The sequence below is a fragment of the Myotis nattereri genome (genome assembly GCF_964212035.1).
Source record: "Myotis nattereri genome assembly, chromosome: 2".
Lineage (NCBI taxonomy): Eukaryota > Metazoa > Chordata > Mammalia > Chiroptera > Vespertilionidae > Myotis > Myotis nattereri.
In genome coordinates this window covers 15,049,861-15,073,268 of record NC_138076.1, presented here as the reverse complement: position 1 = coordinate 15,073,268, position 23,408 = coordinate 15,049,861, and the positions used below count along the sequence as shown (strand labels likewise).

Sequence of the window (23,408 nt, the reverse complement as noted above, 5' to 3'; positions counted from 1 at the left end):
TTGGTATTTAAAAGCATCTTTACTACCGAGCCAAGTACATCAGAAAAGGATCAAATAAAAGCCAGGGTGCTGCTATATTGATTCATTCTCACAAGCCAAAGACTCTTGAAAATACATTCACTAGGGAATGGTGGAAGCAGAAAACTAATGCATTAATACAGATTGGAGCTCATTCATTTGACCTGCCATTTAAGATTTTACAATTGCAGAATGGGTACACCTTCTTGACCATTTTCATTCTCTTTGTTTACTTCCTTTTAAAATGTGTGGTTTTGGTCCTGGGAAGTGGGATACTAAATGTCTGAAAAAAATGGGGCTCAAGAGAAGTGACCTTTATCAGGGATCATTTTAAAAGCTCCAGAAAATTCCACATCAAAGGTTCACATTATGCTTTCCTTAATACTGCTAATAAAGATTAAACATTTATAGAAAGAACTGCAATCAATATAAATCAGTGTTTCCGTGGGTAGCCTGTTTACAGCCATTTTGTACACAAACGGCAGTATTGTTCTAGGATTGGTCGTCAGTTCACGAGAATTCCAACAGAATGTCCAAACAAATTCTTCCACAGTGACGTGGACAGAACATCATTTCTTCAGAGGCGCCGGTACAGCGCAGAAACCCCTCCTTCAAGTGTTGGCATTCATCATTGATGGAACTCTGATGCTCACTTGCTGGCATTCGATTTCTTACAATTATAAAGCAAACACAGTTCATGAACTTTCTGTCATATTTTGATCAAATTTTAAACCCTTTCCTCAACTTCTGAAACATGAAGGAACATGCCATTGATTGAAACAGGAAATTTAATAGAAGCACAGAAGATACTTCACTTTAAAAGAAATAGTCATATGCACTCAACTTATTGGTTAGCACACAATTTTTGCTCATATAGAATGGGGCCTATGCATTAAGCTATTAAGAAGCCAGATAAACAAATCTGCCAGGACTATATGCATTTCCAACTTCTAATATACGCTCTTTAGAATATCCCTGATGAGGCGAGATGGCTGAGATGCCATCGGCTCTATGACCTGGCATCCACCGTGGGTTGGCTCAGAGAACAGCAACAAAGAAGGATAGCTAGAGGAAGCAGCAAGCATGGCTATAGCTGAAACTCACATGACAACTATTAAGATGGATGCAAAGAGGGGTGACTGAATTATTAATCTTTTCCATAATCCTTGTCTTCCCACACAATGACCACATTCATTAGTGTCACTTTGAATACAGAAGTGTGCTGTGGTCTTTCCCTGGACATAAAAAGGCTCCTTCATATCTTTCGCTTTTCCTGGTGGTGGAATATTCCAGTCTTTCTGGGAACGTGACTCTGTAAATCACTCCTTATCATATGCTAGGACGTGTAGGACAAGGATGTCCTTTATGGGCTGTTGATCTTCTTAGTTAACCCAATTGTTTTGGTCTGTTTCTCAGTTACATGTGCCCTCCATAATACATCCTGGTATAGAAAGTACCAGAATTTGATTCAGCTCCAAGAACAATTTGCCACAGAATTTAAGCAAAATGAAAATATACTATTTAAAATTGATTCACAAAAATAATTTTATGTATTCCTCTGAAGAGCACATCTGCTGTATAAACGGCTGTCATTGGTAGAGGGTTTACTGTGCACCAATCAATCTGCGAAGAGATTTACTCGCATAAATCACTGAATCTTTATGAATATCTTTTTAAAGGGGCTAGTTATTTAATTAAAATAAAAATATTTTAAAACTAGCTTATTGCCTACTAGAAAAGATAAAGGATAAAACACAAATGTTAAGATACTATTATGAATCTGTGTTGCTATGTTTCATGGACATGTTTACCATAATTTGCAGGTTGGAATTGCCTCATCGAAATTTAATGTAAATCTAATCAATTTTCAATAGAATTTGATAAAATAGAAAAAACATTAATGATGACAAATTATATGTGCCTATAATGTGATAGTTTCTGCTTGAGGTATGTGTGGAAATGTTATAAATGAAAGAATTATATCTTCTTTTAATTTCTTGTAATTATATCTTCTTTAAATATCCTTCTAATATTTAAAATTTTGTCTTTAGAAATAGGTCTCTATGGAACAGAAATGCTATGTCCCTGGTCATGTAGTTTGTTATGGGTTTAGATCAGGGGTGGGCAAACTTTTTGACTCGAGGGCCACAATGGGTTCTTAAACTGGACCGGAGGGCCGGAACAAAAGCATGGATGGAGTGTTTGTGTGAACTAATATAAATTCAAAGTAAACATCATTACATAAAAGGGTACGGTCTTTTTTTATTTTAGTTTTATTCATTTCAAACGGGCCGGATCCGGCCCGCGGGCCGTAGTTTGCCCACGGCTGGTTTAGATCCTCCACAGTGAGCTCTCCAAACCCGTTACAACTTCATCTTTAACCCCAGAAGGCCAAAGAACAGACGGACTCAATCCTACATTCTTGAAATCTAACATCTAAATTGAAAATTTCCACAATAATTTTTTTGGCATATGATGAGAATTTTAAAAATCATTTAAAAATTATTTAAAGCTTGGCTACCATTCTAATTTTAAAAAAGAGCATAAACTACTAGCTCTAGGTTTTGCTTAAAATGGGGTTTAAAAACCCAGGACAATAAATATATTATATATATATATATGTATGTGTCAGCTCCAAAATATTGGAAATATTGATATCTAGGATACTTGTTAGAATGAGTTTTTAAAAAATATGTTTTTATTGATTTCAGAAAGAGGAAGGGAGAGGGAGAGAGAGAGAAAGAATCATTGGTAGGCTGTCTCCTGCACGCCCCTCCTGGTTCATGGTTTGATGCTCAACCACTGAGCCACACTGGCTGGGCGATCATGTGGATTCTTAAGCTTAATGTCTGTGCAGTGGCTCATATTTTCTCTTACAAAGAACATTTTCACAGTATCTGGTAAACATTGCTCAACAACCCATGTGATCATGTACCTGTTTTCTTAATAATGAAAAAAAAACAACACAAAAACCCACAACCACAGTGGGATGTGCCAGTGAACAAGGCAAAGCTGCGGAGGAGGACTTGCCAAAGGCATGCAGTCCTCTCTCACACACCCCCTCCCCACCCCTCCTCCCTGCCCAAGACCTTCCGGACATTTTTTTCCCCCCATATTAAAGTAGTGTGGCTTTCCCCCCCCTTTATTGAATAAGATATTACAAATGTGTCCTCATCCCCCCAATGTCCCCTCATCCCCCCAATCTTGCCCTCACCCTCACCCCCTGTTGTCCACATCCATCCCTTATGCTTCGGACATTTTTAACGAGGCAATTTTTGAATATGGGGAAGGCAATATGGTTAGAATAGAAAGTGTGATTTTGTAATAATACAGAGAAATGTTAAGAAATAAGGCAGAGGGTGTGCGGGAGGGAGGCAGGAGGGCCTTATTGTATGGGTTCACAGCTAGCACGGGCAGAGGGGAAATTCAGCACTGCCAGTACACTTCCCCTCTTTCTGCAGGATTCTGCTTCATATCATTCCAAAGTCTGCCAAAACAACCGTCAGCGTCCCCCTGCAGGGGCCTTGCACATGACAAAAGCAAGACAGGGCTGCTCTTTTTAGCCAATACGCAACCCTAGCTCTTGCTGGGTGACTCAAGTCAGGAGGTGTCACTGCGTCAAGATTCCTCACCTGTTCAATATTGATCCCTGTAGCTGATTACAAGGCTATTTGAGGTGAATTATGAGTCAGCAAATTGTAAATATGATGAGGGGAGAAGGAAATCTAGTAGAAACCATCAGTGACAAAAAGCAGTAGTCAATGAGTTTTTTAGCTGCTTCATTCTCCTGCACTGTTATTTGCTCATTTTTTGTTTTTGTAGATTAAAATGTTTTCGGAGGCTTAGTTATGGGCAGCGTGGCACAGTAAAGATTTCTAGGATTTGGCTAAAGGAATCCTCTAAGTTGCACGCTTTTAAGTCGAAGGACAGCACCTTCTGTTTGAATTTTCAGTGCCTACCATAGATACTGGAGCATGGCAAGAGCTCTCATTTTTGTGTAATAAATTAATTAAAAGGAAAAAGCCATAATATGGAAGTAGGAAGTAATCACATTCATGTACATCAAAGCTAGCCCTTTAAATGATATATCCTTTAATAAATCATTCTAACAGAAGTTACAAATATGAACTACTCTGACAAGAAGACAGGTGTTAGCCACAATAACCTTTTTTGTCATAAGGAGGACATTAAATAAGGTTTTTTAAAAATAAAATACTATAAAAAATTCTTTCAAGGTAAACCACTTTGAAAATTAAACGTTTGTAGAAATGAAGATAGCAACTACATGTCAAAATTGCTTCACTATACCCAGTCATAGATTCCAACAGAAATAGAACAAAGACAAATATTCCCTAGAGGTACTTCGCCTTATCTATTATCATAAGCATTGCCTGTGCAGTAAACATATGCTGGTAGCATTACAAGTCCTGAAACATCTTCTGGGAATTTAACTTCTTAAAGTTTCTGAAAAGTCATTTAAAGATCTCTATTTTTGGAACATTGGAGGCACAAACCTTACATAGGTGACTTATAATGATAAAAAGTGGATTTATATAAACCTAAATTGCTTCCAATTGTGGATCTATTTTGGGTGTGAAGTGATATACAATTTGACCAGAAGATGGCAGCATTCTGATAGGAAGGAAAAAAAAGAAACAAAAGAAAGCAAACATGTAAACAAAAAGCAAGATAATAAAATTACCATGTTTTGTGTTCTTTAAAGTTTTGATGACACTACTCAAATCAGTGTCAACTTGTTTTGGGGTATTATCCTTTTCAAGGTGTAAGATGTTCTAAACAACTGCCTCTAAACAACTTAGTAATTAGAAGGACCTAACTATACTATTATTTTTATTGAAACAAAAAATGCAAATAAACAAAAAACTTTGAAAGATTCAACAATTATCTAAAGGCCATAGAATTTTAAGACAGTGGTGTATTAATTTTTTTTTGGAGTAAAAAATAATATTTGAAAATAACATATGGTAATAAATTTTATGATCCAGAAAGGTATTAAATGTGTTAGAATTTTTCTCTAAAATATCTTTTTGCGGAGGAGAAATTGTTCTTGTGCACTATAAAATGCATTGCATAAAGGCACAATGAAAAAAACATAATGATATTCTTCCATGGAGAATATAAACATTATATATAAAGAAATACATTTAATCTGTTTATAAAATAAATCAATTTGGCTGTTTACAAGCCTTTAAAACCTCTGTGCTCTTATCAGAAATCTATTTTAAGTTCAGAAATCTGCTTACATGTTTTTATTTGTTTATAACACTATTGGAAGTCCTTAATTCCAGAAAAAGTAAGAGAACTTCTTTTATGTGCCTTAGTAACAACTTTAATTGAATTGAAAAGATGCACAGGGGAGATTATAGCTCATGTCCTTGTAATGTGTCTTCCAATTTATACAGCAAATGGAATTATGGACAATCCACTAGAATAATATTCTTTAAAGCAATTAGTGAGTAATGTGGTTTATCCTGTGCTGAAGGGTGGCATTAAATGACCTGGGCGAGCGGAGCTGAAACCTGGGCTAAGGTGAGTTGTTCTGATCAAGTCTGCTTTCTCTCACTTTTTTGTTTCCATTGCCCCTAGAGTTCAGGACTCAGTGAGGATGAAGCTTTAGGAATGATTATGTAGCCTTGGCAGCAGGGAAGTTCTGGGGCAGCTTCACCAGGATGTTCTTGGGAATGAAGTAGACATATATCAGAGGCCGCCTGGACGCACAACAAAATTTTAAAACTTTTTTTTTGCTCATATCATTTTTTTTTAGGCTAGGGTTTCAATAAAGTTTATGCTATGGATTAAACAAAGAAGACCTTATTCAGATGGCCAATATATAAAAGAGATAAAAGAAAATAAATTGGCTGGGGTAGGTGGAGGAAAGCAGTTCTGGGTAGGAAGAGGTATTCTAGAATGCACAGTCTGAATAAAATGGATTTATTCAGTTACTAGAGGCCCGATGCACAAAAATTCGTGCAAGAGTAGGCCTTCCTTCCTGCAGATGCCAGCACTGGCTTTCGTCCAGCACCCAGGACCTGGGCTTCCCTCCAGGTGCCACCGGCAGGCACCTGGGACCTGGGCGGCTTTGCTCCGGCCCCGGCTTCATCTGGAAGGACATCTGGAATGACGCCCAGAAGGATGTCCGGTCTAATTAGCATATTACCCTTTTATTATTATAGATTATTGCCTGTTTGTTTGATTATCTGCATTTCACATTATGACTAATTTGGTAAATGCTCATTCAGTAGTTACTATGGTATGAATGCAAGGATAGGCCTTTAAAATGAATGAACAGGCCAGCTGGCATGGCTCAGTGGTTGAGCATCGACCTATGAACCAGGGGTCACAGTTTGATTCTTGGTCAGGCCATATGTCCTGGTTTTTGGCTTTATCCCCAGTGTGGGGCATGCAGGAGGCAGCTGATTGATGATTCTCTCTCATCATTGATATTTCTATCTCTCTCTCTCCCTCTCCCTTCCTCTGTGAAATCAATAAAAATATATTTAAAAAAAAACACACAAAATGAATGAACAGAAAAATAACAAAATAAAATGGATAAAGCAATCTATGGTAAAGAAGAACTTGGAGACATTTTCATGAACACTAGTTGATTTTTTCTTTGAAAGAGTTTACTAATCCAGAAGTCACCTGGATTATAACAAATTGTTAAAGTGGAAAGAATAGAGGATTACCAAAAAGTGACAGTGGCAACAATAATCTAAAGAATATGAACTACTGATTTAAAAAAGCACATAAAGTGGTCATTAAATACTTAGAATAATCAAGATTATTGATATTTTTCAAGTGATGGTGTCTTAGGACACCATGAAAATAAAGAGAAAAACAATTCCCATACTTTCATATTCTCATGACGCCAACTATTTTACATGTATGATATTCAGAATACTCACGCACTTGGTTATTTTTTCATTTATAAATCTGGTATGTGGTCAACAGCTCAAAACTATGGTCAAGAAGATCTTCTATGTAAACTCTGAGTAACTGCTATTGAATATCACATGCAATCCCCCGTTAAACATTTCAACTGTCTCTAAGAAGTGAGTGTAGAAACCATCAAATACCAGGAGAAGAATTATCAAAGACTCAAAGTAGAGAAGTAGACAAAAGTGGAAACATTTTTGAATATATAATTTGAATTTTGGGACAACTAGGTCTGAAATGAAGAAAGTGAGGACTCAGTGAAAATGGCTTACCGGTTACTCTTACTGCTCAGTGTTATGAATTATACTCTTGGTTGCTGTGATGTGGCATGCTGTTGGCTTGCCATCTTACGTTGCCCAAAAATAACTGGAAGTTGTTATTTCTCTTGGATGAAGTATGAGCTGAATTTGAGAAGTAACATCAGCACATAGAAAAATTAAAATGTTCTCATTGTAATGATGATAACATACAAAAGTACTACTCATCTGACCAAATCCTAGGTTGCAGAAATGATTTAAAAAATTATTTCTTGTCCTAATAGAATCTAGTCAATGTTAACTCTCTCATCATTCACATATGTTTCATTTTCCTCATCTTTCTTTTGGTTTCAGGAATTCTGCTGCAGACATCTAATTAACAAGTTTGTTTTAAACTAAACACAAACAAGATAGAAAAACAATTTTTCCAACTCCAAACCATTACTTAAATACCAGGTGCTCATATTTTAGTATTATTACAGATTGGTATATCTGGATACAAATTATACTTTTCTTGGCAAAGTGAAACTCCTAGATTGAATGTGAAGAGGCTTATGTGAGGAGGTCATTGTGGAGATTGGAAAACCCATTCCCTAACACTACTGTCATGAATTAATGTGTAAATGGATTGGAAACAGATGCAGGATCTTCTAACACTAAAAACAACAGAATTTTGAATTTCTTTTGAATATAAAAGCAAATGGCAAAAATGTTTCTATTTTTCAAAGCCCAAGGTTAATGAATTACATATTCCTTTATTATTTCAAATCTAGAATATGTGAATGAAATCCTCTATGCTTTAGAATCATAGGTTTCTAAGAACTATCTCATTGTAAGAATCACAGAATGACTTTTTTTTAAAGAAACATTTTTCTCTAGCTCTCTGGTGGATCAGTTTTTCTTTAAAAATATCAATAAAATTTTCCTTATTTTGCTTTCTCATAAACCATGAGGGCCTTAGTGAAAAAAGACAAATATTTATTTAAAAATCCACATACTTTAATATTATTGCTTAGCTATATCAAAGTTGAATTGCCACATTCAGAAACATTATAATCAAAGGCATTTACTAAGACCATTACATTTTTGTTTGCATGTATTGTAAGCAGTATTTTATTTAATTTTTTGATGTACCATAATAAACTATTAAACATTCTATTTAAAATATATTTTTATTGATTTCAGAGAGAAAAGGAGAGGGAGAGAGAAATAGAAACATCAATGATGAGAATCATTGATCGGCTGCCTCCTGCACGCCCCCTACTGGAGATCGAGCCCACAACCCAGGCACGTGCCCTTGACCAGAATTGAGTCTGCGACCCTTCAGTCTGCAGGCCGACACTCTATCTGCTGAGCCAAACTGGCTAGGGCAACTATTAAACAGTTTTTTAAAAAATTCTGCATGTCTGTATTTCCTTTACTATGTTATTTTCTTCAATTCCCACATGTGACATTATGAAATACGATATAAAAGTAATAAATATATTATTAAAATGTATATTGAATAATAATTATATGAATATATAAGAGCTACATAAACAAAGTAAGTGTCCATTGATAGACAACTGGATAAAAAGAATGAGGTGGTACATATATACAATGAACTATTACTTGGCCATAAAAATGATAAAATCTTTCCATTTGTGACAACATGGATGGACCTAGAAAATTTTGTGCTAAGTGAAATAAGTTAGACAGAAAAAGACAAATACTGTATGACTTCACTTATGTGTGAAATCTAAAAACCAAAACAAATAAACACAGAAAAAAACCGCATAGATATAGAGAATAAACTGATGTTTGCCAGATGGAAGGGGAATTGGGGGTACGCGGTGAAAAAGGTGAAGGGATGAAGTACAAATTGGTAGTTACAGAATTGTCATGGGGATGTAAAATATAGCAGAGCAAATATGATCAATAATATTGTAATAACTATCTGTGGTGCCAGGCGGGTACTGGACTTATTGGGGGAATCACTTTATAAGTTATATAATGTCTAATCAAGACATAGTACACATGAAAGTAATATAATATTAAATACCAACTGAAATTAAAAAATTTAAAAAAGAACTTCATCATTATTACTAATTTGGTTTTATTGAAAATGTATATAATTAAGAATTATTCTACACAGGATTTTGGAAAATGATATCAGGGTATATTCATTTCTTGATGTTATTTTCCAAAAGCCTATATCTATATTATCTCTATCTTTGTCTCTGCCTCCGTCTCTGTATCTATATCTATCTACATCTATATTATCTATTCATTCATATAATCTGATATATATGTATACACACACACAACATATATGTATACTTAATCTACTCACACACATATATGCATATAAACACACATACAAAAGCCATGGTGGATGAATGATTTAGAAAATGATGTTAAAATAATATAACCTATGCCATGCTCAGTGGCAATCCAGAAGTCATCTGAATTACAAATTGTTAAAATGGAAAGAATAGAGAATCACCAAAAAGTGACAGTGGCAACAATAATGTAAAGGATATGATCTATTGATTAAAAAAACCCCAGCATATAAATTGGTCATTAAATACTCAGAATAGTCATGAATATTGATATTGTTCAAGTGATGGTGTCCTAGGACAGCATGAAGATAAAGAGAAAATAATTCCCATACTTTCATATTCTTCAATGAAACTGTTCTTGTGTACCTCGAGAACGCAAACATTAGCGCTACTTGTTTCTCACAGAATAATATCTCAAACCAATTTATGTGGGTTCTGAAGCCGCACTGTTGGCATGTGAACACCTGGATGGAGCAGTGTCAGGCTGTCTGTGGCATCGGGGCCTTTTCTTTTTAACGTTATCAGAAGTGACCATAAACTTGCCATCAGGGCAAACCCTTGAGGCTTTGTGTTGGTGACCCTGTAGCAGCCTCCGGGCAGGATTCACTCTGAAGCACTCTTTAAAAATGCTGGCAGTCTCTGGCTGTGTGCCATTCTGCCTGCCCTCAGCTCCTGCTTCTCCATAATCTGATGTTTCCCCCTTTATTTATCCATCGCTATCTGGGTGGTAATGATGAAAAGATTAGGAGTGGAATTTGAGCTACTGTTGACACCTTGAGCTGGAATAAAGTATATTTATCTGTCTATTCTTTTTTATTTTTTCTTAACCTGGTAGCAATTATAATAATGAAGGTTAATACCTTCTGCTATTTTTGATGCCTTCAATTATTTTATAATTCCATTACTCAATACATTCTGATATGAATGCCAATAGATTTCAACATTGCTTTAGGTAGCTTAGGATATACTCAAAGCTACTCTGTCTAGCTGTGGTTTCAACATGCCCAGATGACTGAGGGTCTCATCACTGTTATCAGAATTCTATCACAAGAAACTAAAGGAATTTTGGGAGGGGAAGGGGATTTAGACTAAATTAAAAACATGTAATGCTCTTAATGATGCTCTCAGTCATTCTACACAGCAAAATGCTAGACTCTCCCTGTTCCTCCAATAACTTATTTTACAACTTAAAATACGTTGTTTTTCTTATCTAGGATTTTGTTTCTTTTTTTCAAAATGCATGACTAATAGTGATTTTGTGAACACCTACACTTATCAGTGTTCTTACGAAAAACAAGAACAAGAACATTAGAACCGCTGGGGTTTTAGTGCCAAGCTTTCAAATCTTTCATGTAACCACCCTATATTAATTCATACAGAAACAACACAAGCAACTAAATACCAGGCCCAGAGAGATGTCAGTGAATAAAAGCACTTTATGTAAAGTGATATGGCTACTTCTGGGTTGTTTGCAGAAGGGTTATGAGACTGCCTCAAGGGAACAAGCAAAGAATTTAGAAAAATTGATGAACTTTTCGACATGAAGCACTAGATCTTTTTTTTTTTCGAATGTGTTTTTTTGTAGTGGATATCCCACCTTTTAACTTTGTAATTTTTGTGTGAAATATATCTGAGAAATCTACTTTAATACTCAATTTTCAGTATGATACACATACATATGTCCACAAGGGTGGGCAAAAGCAGGATTCCAGTTGTGAAATCTCAAAACACAGAGTTTATTCATATATCATTATTGATTGATTGATTATTAGAGGCCCAGTGCATGAGATTCGTGCACTGGGGCGGCGGGGGGGGGGGGTGTCCCTCAGCCCAGCCTGCACCCTCTCGCAGTATGGGACTCTTCGGAGGATGTCCTCCTGCCGGCTTAGGCCTGATTTCTGGACAGATCAGGCCTAAGCCTGCAGTCAGACATCCCTCTCACAGTCTGGGGCTCCTGCAGTCTGGGACCCCTTGCTCCTTACCGCCCACCTGCAGCGGAAGCGGGAGAGGCTCCCGCCACTGGCACTGCACTCACCAGCCGTGTCCCTGGCACTCAGCCAGAAGCTGGGTTCGCTGCTCCGTAGTGCTGCCTCTGAGGTGGAAAAGGCTCCTGCAATCACTGCTTTGCTTGCCAGCCATAAACCTGGCTTCTGGCTGAGCAGCACTCCCCCTGTGGGAGCGCACTGACCACCAGGGGGCAGCTCCTGAGTTGAGCGTCTGCCCCTGGTGGTCAGTGCATGTCACAGCGACTGGTCGATTTGCATATTAGGCTTTTATTATATAGGACTGTATTATTGTTAAACCACTTTTGCTTACCCCTGTGTATGTATGTATGTATGTATACATATACGTATGTATGGTATATATGGAAAATCTGAAGATTAGTCATTGGTCCCATCCTAGTAATATAAAAGAAGAAACCTTATTGAAAAATAGGCACTTAGAAACCCAGAGAGCCTACACACAAAAGGAAAGCCAAATATTTCTGGTAGTTAGTCACTGTTATAAATAGATTGCACAGCAGCAAATCAAATATAACATTAAATAACTCTGAAATGAAAGTAAGCATTCTGTAAAAATGTGACATTTTGGAGCAGACGGTTAGTTCATTTTAGGTGGGTGTTAGAAGTAGATGTCCTTAGAATTTAATGTTTCTACTTAATATTAAAATTGACATTTCAGTTCAGGACAAAAAGAACAGCATTGTAGAGTTTCCCTGAAGTATTCAGATTGCTGTTAAACATTATTTATTCTCTGAGCTTAAAATCGAGGGGAAAAGTATCTGTTTAATCTCTCATAAAATAGGTAAAATTTTCCATTCTAATTTTGAAACTCAGGAACAACTGAAAATATAAAATTGATCCATGGCCCCCAAATTATCTTCAAACGGTAGTAAAAAGGGAGTGCTCAGAAGAATAACAACACAAATAACAACAAAAAATGAAATGCACACACACAAATTAAAGCAACCCTTCTCCCAAAATAAAAGCCTGTTTTTCAAGCTACTTTCATTATTAGCCATTTTCTTTAAGACATTTCCTAAAAGTCAGTTGCATTTGACAGTGGAGTGCTTTTTTTCTGGGTACTTCTCATGGCTAGCTAGATGATTTTACAAAATTATAGCTCAGGAGTTGGGCGGAGTTGCATGTCTAGTTGTCTATCTCTACCTGCGGTATTGATCTAGACGTGGTGAGCAGTGTTTGGTTGTCTTGAAGTGGAAGAGCGTGTTTGGAGCACAAGTCAATTACGTAACGACTCTCACTGCTCACTGTGAGTTGTGGCATCACTATGCAGCTGTGATTGTGTGCCCAGGTAACAATTCACACCTGAACAGCTGAATAGACACTCACATCCAATTTCATTAACTTTTCAGTAAATATTTGATTTGCGGTACATGAAAAAATGTTTCTGTTCAATAACTAATTTAAGGGTTTTTTAAATTTTGCCTATGGGAATGAATAGTCTGGTCAACTGATATGACAAAACATGAAAAAGAACCCATTATAAAATACTCTAAGTGGTTAAAGTCCTTGGAAAACTGATGGTTTTATGTTTTTCATTTCAAAACTTGATCAAAGATGGTTCTATAAAAATAATATATACTATTTTTTATGTGTATACTAGTATATAGTTAATTCTCACCCAAGGATATTTTTTCCAATGATTTTTAGAGAGAGTGGAAGGGAAGGAGGGGAGAGAGAGAGAGAGAGAGAGAGAGAGAGAGAGAGAGAGAGAGAGAGATACATCAATTGGTTGCACCCTTACCAGTCTGGGGATTGAACCTACAACCCAGGTACGTGTCCATGCGTGAGAATTGAACCTGTGACCTTTCGATGCATGGGCCAATGCTGTAACCACTTAACAACACTGGCCAGGGCATCATGTATATATTTTAATGGAAATATATTGACCACATTTATGAACATGCAGTTATTAAAGGCAGACTAAGAAAATATACACAGAGTTGTATAAATTATAACAAATTATAAGGTGACCACACTCTACATACAGCATGTCTCAAAATAATGTAGACACACTTTGAATAAAAAGCCAGCATACATTTCAATTTCAAAATGTAAGAGCATGTGTAGCTCTCAGCCGTTAAAGTGTGTTGACATATTTTTGGGACACACTGAATGTATGTTTCAAGGGAGAAATAGTGGGCACCATTATCTATAATAATAAAGGCATAATATGCTAATTAGACCAGATGTCCTTCCGGACATCCTTCTGGATGACCTTCTGGACAAAGCCAGGGCTGCGAGGCAAGCCCAGCTCCCGGGTGCCTGCAGGTGGCCGGAAGGAAGCCAAGGTCCCTGGTGGCAGCAGCTGGGGGAAGGAAGGCCTACTCTTGCACGAATTTCATGCATCGGGCCTCTAGTTCTAAAGCAAAGAGGAACATGCAATAAATATCAGCGTGAAGAGAACTGCTCTTTGCATATACCTTTAAAAGGTAATTTACCTTCTTTTAGGTTTTCTTCTTATATGTCAGTGCCACACTTCCTCCCAAGCTTAAAAGAGCCAATGCTCCAATGTTCCTCAAACCTTCACGTTAAAACCAGTGAGTGGCTTTTTATCTTTTGCCTTAATAAGCAAGTGGTAAAATGAGATCACTGAGTTTCATATTATAACTTTGCATTTTAACCTTCTTTACCCATTAGAAAAAAGAAGCACACCATTTCATTGAAGTCAGCCTGTTGGTACACATTATTTTTAACACTATTTTTTCAGTGTACCCCAAAATAGCATTGTGTAGTATATCATTGGTTTCTTTTATTTTCAGTACTAATGACTCAGTGCATGGATTTGTGAACCTTGAAATGAAATTAATTAGAAGGTGGCTGGCAGGATGGGACTGGGCAAGATGGGCTGGATACACCCTGGAGCCAACCTCCTGCAGTCCCTCCCCAGAGTCTGTGGAGTGAGACAGGTCCCTCTGGCAGGTGGGGCCCTTTGGCCTGGCCTGCGGGGATCAGGCCGAAACCGGCTCTCTGACATCCCCCAAGGGGTCCTGGAGTGCAAGAGGGCACTCTGCAAAGTTGCTGTCATAAAGGGTATAGAACGCAAATGAAAGTGTACAGTAAACCAGATTTGGGGCTGACAGTCCTCCAGCAACACCATAACCAACTGCCAAAGGTGGAATTGCGTGGACCCGTGAGGAATTGGGCTCCCTTCTCTCTGGTTTTGGGGTGTGTCATCCAAGAACCGCTGCTGCCAAGTCACTGCAGCTCGGCAGCTCCTGCATTGAGTGTCTGCCCCCTGGTGGTCAGTGTGCGTCATAGCGACTGGTCGGACGGTAGGAGGGATACTTAGCATATTAGCCATATATGTATTTGTATTTCAGTCATTGTATTTCACTGTTTTACATGCCTACCTCCCTTTGCTAGGCTGAGAGCTGCTTAAAGACAGAGAATATGTTTTATTCCCACTCTTTATCATCTCCATAATGCATGGCATGTAGTAGGTGTTCAATAAATATTTATTGCATTAAAAGTGCTCTAGATATGCTTGCAAATGACCATATCCACTATGTTTTAAATTCAGAGTACAGTATTCTCTTTTGAGTCTTATTTCAGACTTGTCTTTTATTTTAAAGACAGGCAAACAAGGAACCCAAACTTATTTCTCTGTGTTAAGCTAACATGGGCATTTAAAAAAAATAATACAACACTATGATTTTCACTAAACTAGGAAAGGTTATTTTGGAGCTGCTGGGACGTTAGATATTTGAAGTAGTAATTACTTCCTCCTTAAATGTTACCTTTCAGAGTCAAATACTGCTTTCCTGTTGCAGTTCAACTTTTTACTTAAAGCAAAATGTCTTTTATTCACAATTCACCGTGCTATAATATTATATGTGGTCATTCTCCTTTTCATTTGTTTTGGTAGCACTGTAAAGTCAATGAAGCATCATCAAAGTAACGATAGTAGCTTACATTAGTGTTTATTCTGTGCCAAGCATTTCACTAAGCATGTTACATGAGCTACGTCATTTAATAACCACATACAATTTTTGCTGTGTGTGATTTTACATCTATCTATCTAAGCTTAGAAAGGCAATTTTCAACTGGTAAGCAGTATGGTCAAGAAAATAATGCAAAGATAGCCACCTTCAGATTTTGCATTCTTGGTTCTTTAAAGTTCTGAGTATCCAGCAACAAATTTAATACCATATTTTGCATAATCTGGAACCAGGAAGCACTTGTGTTATCATTTACAGGACAAACAGCATATGCTGGGTTGTGCTAGCAAGTCACTGCAACTAAGACTCCAAGGGTATTTCTTCTACATTGAATGGATGAAATATGAACTCTTACCTGATGATCATCCACACTTCATGTTGAAAGTGACTGCTATCGTTTATAACTTACCGTGGTAGACTTGGGTTTGGTTCCAGAATTGGTCACTAGGGTGGAAGATGGTAGGTCAATGGACTCGGCGTTAGAAGACAAATGTATTGGTGTCTGATTTACTGAAATGGTATCTGCTCCGCTCTCAGATCCGGACTCCAGGTCCTATTAAGAAGATGCATTTAGATGAAGGACATGCACATGTTCTCTACATGCCTTTCTCCCTGCTACCAGCACCTTCTCACCTCTTCCTTCTAACACACACTGACACACCAAAGAGTTGCTGACAACTGACATTGAGTGTCACCCATAATCATGCATTATTATTATTTTTTTATAATCCTGCATTATTTTGTAACAGTTGTACTCTTCCAAGGCCCTGATTTTAGAAAACAAATACTAGAGAAAGAGGTGATATACAACTTTGGGAATTTAACAGCTGATTGTGAAGGGGACATACAAATGGCTAGCAGGTACATAAAAAGATGCTCAACATCACTAATTATCAAGGAAATGCAAAATCAAAACCACCATGAGGTATCACCTCACACATGTTAAAATGGCTGTTATCAGAAAGGCAAGTGATAATAAGTGTTGATGGGGTCTTGGAGAAAAGGGAACCTTGTGTACTGCTGGTGGAATGTCAACTGGGTTAGCCACTATGGAAAACAGTGCGGAGGTTTCTAAAAAAAATTAAAACTAGAACTGTCATATGATTCAGTAATGCTACTTCCAAAGAAAACGAAGTCACTGTTTAAAGAGATATTTGCATCCTTATGTTCATTGCAGCCTTATTCACAATAGCTAAGAAATGGACATCTAAGTGTCCAATGATAGATGAATGGATAAAGAAGATATATTTGTACATATATGTATATATATGCACACATGAATACAATGGAATATCACATATATACAGGTATGTACACTAAAATATTACTTAGCCATAGAAAAGAAAATCTTGCCTCTCCTGAGAACATGATGGAACTTGAAAGCTTTAGGCCATGAAATAAGTCAGGCAGAAGCACAAATACTGTATGGTCTCACTTAAATGTGGAATCTAAAAAAAAGCCAGACTCATAGGACAGAGTAGAATGGTGATTGACAGGGGTTGGGGAGGGGAGAAGGATAGGGAGATGTTGGTCAGAGGGTACTTATTTCCAGTTGTAAGATGTATAAGTTCTGGGGATCTAATATTCAGAATGGTGACTATAGTTAATAATACTGTATTACATACTTGAAAGTTGCTGTGAGTAGCTTTTTAATGTTCTCAACACACACACACACACACACACACACAATTATAATTATATGAGATGATGGCTGTGTTAACTAACCTTATTGTGGTAATAATTTTGCAATATATAAGTGTATCAATTTATCATGTTGTTCACCCTAAGTGTACACTATATTATATGTCAGTTATATCTCAATAAAGCTGCAAAAAAGAAAATAAAAAAGTGGGATTTAAGAAGTAAAAAAGACATATACAGCAATAATGAATACAAAAAGGAATCTGTATTCTTTAAATGTGTGTGTAAAACACATAACCCTAACCAAATTTCTTATGCCATGAGTAATTTTAGATCAGTGATAATCAAAAAAAATTTTTTTTTTGCATGGAAAAGACAACAGTTTACCATAAGAGAAATATTAATTAAAATTTAAAATTGAGTCAACATTAAATGAATAGTCACAAAGAGAAGGTAATCTATAAACTTCAAATGCATAAGTAGCAGGTAATTTACTAGTATAAGTCATTTACATTCAGCCTTCATGTACATCAGAAATCTTTCACATTAATTTTACCTTGTTTATGAATTGATTAGATAAATAAAAAGGTAACTTTGTATCTTTCTAACAATACAATAATTCTGAAGTTAAATGACAATTCTTTAAAAATCTACCATTTATATGTTTTATCTTTTAAAGACAATACATTACAGCTATTTTCTGCCTCAATTTCACCAACTCTACGTAGAAGGTAAGTTATCATTATTACTTGACAGATGATGAAGCCGAGGCTTAAGACAACTAACTTGACCAAATTCACATTCTGTGTCAGAGCTGGCATTAAACTCAGATCTATTCGACCCCAACTTGTTAGGGTCTATCAAGAGAGCTCCTTTAAGTTTACCTCTACCCTTATTTTAATATGTATTTTTTCACCTTGCAGACATTCTTAAAGATTCCAGCCTATATTATTCTTTAAATATTTTATTAGAAGTAGAATTTGCTCCAGCATTTTCTCATAAGGAATCTCAGTATCTCAGTCAGAGCTCACTGTTTCATTGCAAGTCTTGCCTGCCCAGCTGAACTGTAAGTTCACAGTGCAGTACGAGGGTGCGGCAGAGGGAGTTTCTCTGAATCTGGGACAGTGCTTCTTGGTGGACAATCAAGGTCATAATCATCCTGTTATAATCTCTTTAGTCCATGGCACAATTATCAAAAGTAATGGAAAGCGCCTGTGGAAAATATTTTGGCGATGAGAGAATTTTAAAATTAGCTTTAAATACCAAGGAACAGAAATAAAAAAACAAGGGATGACCTAAAAAAAAACCCCATATTAGACCAAAAAGAAGTTTTGAGGGCTACAGGATAAATTTTATTCATTTTTAGCCAGCGTCTGGTATGAGTGAGTACATGGGAGAAGGAAAGGGAATTAACAAACACCCAGTTGTACTCTCTGCCAGACCTGTGCAATGCATCTTACATACGTTCTTTCATTGGCTCCTCCCAACAAGCCATTAGGTAGGAAACAATATCTCCTTTTTCACGCAAACGTGAAGGTAAAAAAAAATTAAAGGATTTTCTTGTGTTCTCAGATATTTAGCTGTAGAACTGCCCTTTGGACCCAGGCCTGCAGACCCCAACGTTCATAATGTTTCTACTATATTATTTTGCCTTTTCCATGTATCTGTTGAACGGAATACTTGGAAGTAGATCTTGATTTAAAGAATGAGCCCTTATTAGGCAATGGTAGTGATATTCTATGACATATAATACAAAATCCAATTTATACTTTAAAGAGAGGTAGAAGATGTAGAGATAGGCAAATTCCAAAATCATCACCCACATTTGCTCCTGTTTTTCTTTGTCTTTACTATTCAACAAAGGAACATGTCTAACAGGTAAGGGCTATGTTATTCTCTGACATGAAGACAACAATATGGAGTTGTATTTAGCAGAAATATGAGCTGTGGGTTTTCTCCTACATATTTGGGGATTGAGGAAAGTTTAATGTAGAGGGAAAAGTAGAGAGAATAAAGAGATAGTAAGAGATGAACAATTCACACCAGACAATTTTAAAAGAGAAAATGTGTTCTATGCCTACATTAATAGCAAAGAAGTACTAAGGATTAAGGACCTCCTATTGAAAAATATGATTATGTCTGGCTTTAAAAATATTTATGAACATGAGTATGATACTTCTATATACCCTTCATATGTAAACAAGTTTAAACATCCCTTCTTATTGGTCTTCAGATTACTCTCATTGTATTTCCACCAGGGATGAAATAACTGATGTCTGGGAAGACAGAGGAGATTTAGGGAAGACTTCACTGTAAAGAAAATATTTGAGATGAATCCTGAACGATACAAAAATATTATCCAGAAGGTTATAGGCAAAAATAAAAATGCCATTCCTACTCGCTTTCTGGTCGAAGTATTTAATTTCATATTCACTTTTAATTATATTTTTTTGTTCAAGCTATTAGATTTCCATTATAGTCAGCTAGAGCAAACAGTATAGCGTAGTGGTCATATGACATGGCTCTGGATTAAGACTGGCTGGGTTTGTATCCCATCTCTGATACATATAATTACTAACTTCTCCATACTTTTCACTCACTTGAAAAATGTTATGAGGAATAATATGTTAATATATGTAAAAAACTTATAATAATATACAGTATATACTAAAATAATACTAAAGTTATTATTTTAATTTGTTTATTGACTTTGAAATATTCTGTCCCACAGTCAGACTGAGTCTTGAATAACTACAGAATCAACTGTAGAACTACTGTGTACTAATTAAAAGATTTGATATAGAACAGTTCTATCTTGAAAGGTGCTCAAATTTATATATAGAATTGTCTGTCCCTTTTCTCTTAGGTAAATGCATAATTTCTTGACTTAATGTGTTCATCATTGCATAATGAAAATAACAGATTAATTGAAAAGGAATGCATGGCTTAATTATAAATACATCTATATCACATTTGCTAATTTCCAAAATATAAGCCATTTAATATGGAAATAATATTAAATATGCAAAGTGTACAGTCAGTCCAGAATCTGTGTCTTTCAAATTTTGAGTGTCAGAATCTCTGAGGAGTGTACATCTTATGTAAAATTAATACACAATAGAACAAAATTATCACCTCTGTCCTACTTATTGTATTTCACTGAGTTAGTTTTAGAGTATTTTCAAATTGATCTAAATTCTTTCTTTTAGTATTCTGGATGGGTCTCTCCACCCATCCACCCATTCATCCATCCACCCACTCATCCATGCAGCAAATATTTATAATCTTCTACATGAAATGTAAATTTATAGGCACTGGAAATAAAATACTAAATAAGATAGACATAACATTGTTAATTGTGTTTATAGCATATCATTGAATACTGATAATTAGGGAAACAACCATATGAAGAGGATTTAATCACTTAGGAAGCATAATTTTCCAAAGTGAACCTCTTTCTGTCTAATAACCATTTTCTTTTGAATCACACCCTTCTCTTATGACTCTGCATGAAACACAGAAGTATTTGAGTGAGTTTTATGGAACATGTTTAGGGTCGCATGTGGGTAGATGCTGCCATCAAAGATGTTTCATGTGTAAGAGGGACTGCATGAAGTAAAGCGATAGCATGCCCATGGGAACAGAAGTGGGAAGTGGAAGGCTCACAGGGACGTGCCGCCGCAGGTTGGTTGGTGTGCTGGATGTAGAGGAGCTGGTGCTGAGAGCGTTCTCAATGTCCTGGTCCAGTTGGTCCAGTTTCATAATTAGCAGCACCATGGAGTCAAGCCGCGCCCTGTCTCGATCTTCTTTTATTTCCTGAGGAACAGAACATGTTGTTATGAATCTAAAAGGCCATTTCTTGGAAAGAATAAGAAGTGCCCTGTTCTTCCATGTGACAAGAAGGACACTGAATAATGGGCAGTCTTCTACTTAAGGGGAAAGGGAAGTTCTGTTCTGCACCATCAATGGTCTCTTCATTGGGAAGATACTAACCAACTGCCAAGAAAGCATTTGACATGAATATTAAATGCATACCCTTCGGATCAAGGCCCAGTGAAAAGGAAGTACAACATCAATGAGCACTGATGCATATGTACGACTTTCCAATGAATTATTCTTAGGAAAAGTTATACTTCTCTTGTCCAGGACAAATCCATTGTAACATACTACTAAATTATTTGTGGTTAGACATTTCAGGAGACACATTAGAGAATATTTTTGGAAGACTACTTCTGAGTATAGGAAAAAATAGGAACCAAATCAAATGAGACAGGTTTTCAGATTGGGCAGAGAACAAGTTTTTGTTTCATTTTGTTGTTGTTGTTGTGTTTTTTTTTTTTTTTTGCATGGGGCCATTTTCCTAGTGTTGCTTCAAGCTTTTATTGTCAATATTTTTTAGCAATCTTCTTTCCTACTCACAAACTTTTGAAAAAAGCCCACACAATCATATATATTTTTGTAAATTATGTTGGTTACTCATTCTAAATTCTCTATAATATAGACATATATTAATGAAAATACTGTTGCTTATAGAAATAGCTAAAGCTTCTTATTTATTAGAGTTATTTGGGCATGACTGCTTACTATTCTTGGATGTTCAAATCAAGTCAACTAATATTAGAAATCTTCCAAATTCCTTGTGTCTTGTGTAAGGTATCAGGGTTGGGTAGAGTATTGGGGGGGAAAAAAAGATCAGGAAAAGCGTAGTAAGATTCTATTGAGGGATGCAATGGACTCCGGTAGAACCCTTCGAGGGAAATTATCATTTGTGACTCATGTTGCCATCTTCTCATCTGTCTGAGATATCTACCTAGGTGAAATCAGCTTGGAAAGGACCACCAGCGGCAACCTCAAAGGGAAACAAATCACAACAGAAGCCTAAAGGGTGTGGGTATAAGGGAACAGGTTGGAGCCTTTGCTTAGGTGACGGCATTACTAGTGGCATGACTGAGCTGACTATCTGAATCAGATCTTTTAGTTTGTTTTTTGACTTTTTTCTTTTAATCTTCCTATATTCCCAGGCCACTGTTAGGAAGAACCATAAAAGAATAAGGACTAAGGCAATTTCATGGATTAATCTAATTCTATAGGGGTCTCTGTACCTCAAACAACTAGAGCAGATTGTTAATGTTATAAAGAATTATCTTTAAGATGTCAAAGAATTGATTTCCTAGATTAAGTTGATTAAAAAATCATTAATTAAGTTAATATATAGATAATTTATTTGTGCTTATCTATATATTAACTTAATGATTAAGCTAAACTTGTGCTTCGTTAACAGATTAATGTCAAAGTGAAAGAGCTAGTACTCTTTCCACAAAGATATTAATTTTGAGAATAAATTAAGAATAGATTATTCAGTTTAATTCTCTTCTTGATAATCCAGAAAATGGAAAACTCTGACTGAATAGAAGACTCAAAGTCCCCTTAATTATTCCTTCAATGTGTTTGCTTGTATAATTCCTTTCCTTTAAAACCAAAGTTGTCTGACAAGGTATTGTTCTTTGCATCGCTTTAGTCACAGTTTTTGTGTGATTGTCTTTTGCTTCCCAGTTGTAACATCTTTAAGCACAAAAGTTATATTTTTCTACCTGGCACACATAGAGTCCAATTACACACACTGCTCATGCAAGATGTTTTCAGGGATAAGAATAATGAAGTCAATAGGAGCCAGTGAAATAACACCTCCCAAAGCCTTAGAAAATATATTTTGATATTTTTCCAGCTACTAAATTAATGTTGGATAAAGCAGTATATCCTGTAGCAGTAGTCTCAGAAACAATTTGTTTTTGAATTAACTGGATGTTGAGATTGTGTCTTAAAACCACTTTCAAATCCATGGGCTGAACATCAAATTATTTGAAATGATTTGCCAAAAGAAATAAAACCAAACAGCTCTGATCTGCAGTATTTCTTTAGAGAAATAGCCTATTGTTTTTCCCTTTCCTTCATGATGCTTCTCCTTCATCACCAGTCATTCCATTCAGCCTGAAGTGTCAAGTACACAGGTCAGTAGCACATGTTACATACACGTCCATTAAACTTCACGAAATAGAGTTGACTACAAATCAGATGCTTTGGATAAATATTATTGTTCTTGTTTTTAAAGCTCAAGTATTAATAGTTTTCAAGGTGCTAACCTTTCATATGTCCATGGCTGAGCTGCAGTAAATAGCTTCTGCCTGAAAACAGAAATGTGCACTTGCAGATTTTGGCTACATTCACTTCCACAGTGGAACTTTCATTGCATGC

At 36.3% G+C, this 23,408-nt stretch overlaps 1 protein-coding gene across 1 annotated transcript in view; it reads right to left on the bottom strand.

Moving 5' to 3' along the window:
- Positions 1–23,408, bottom strand: part of LOC308514811 (rho GTPase-activating protein 7-like) — a 175,534-nt gene that overhangs the window by 66,839 nt on the left and 85,287 nt on the right. The window contains exons 3-4 of the mRNA XM_081085131.1: positions 20,823–20,972; positions 15,925–16,068 (exon numbers count right to left, since the gene is read on the bottom strand). Coding sequence (XP_080941257.1) covers positions 15,925–16,068; positions 20,823–20,972 — 294 coding nt within the window. The remainder of the gene's footprint in view (positions 1–15,924; positions 16,069–20,822; positions 20,973–23,408) is intronic.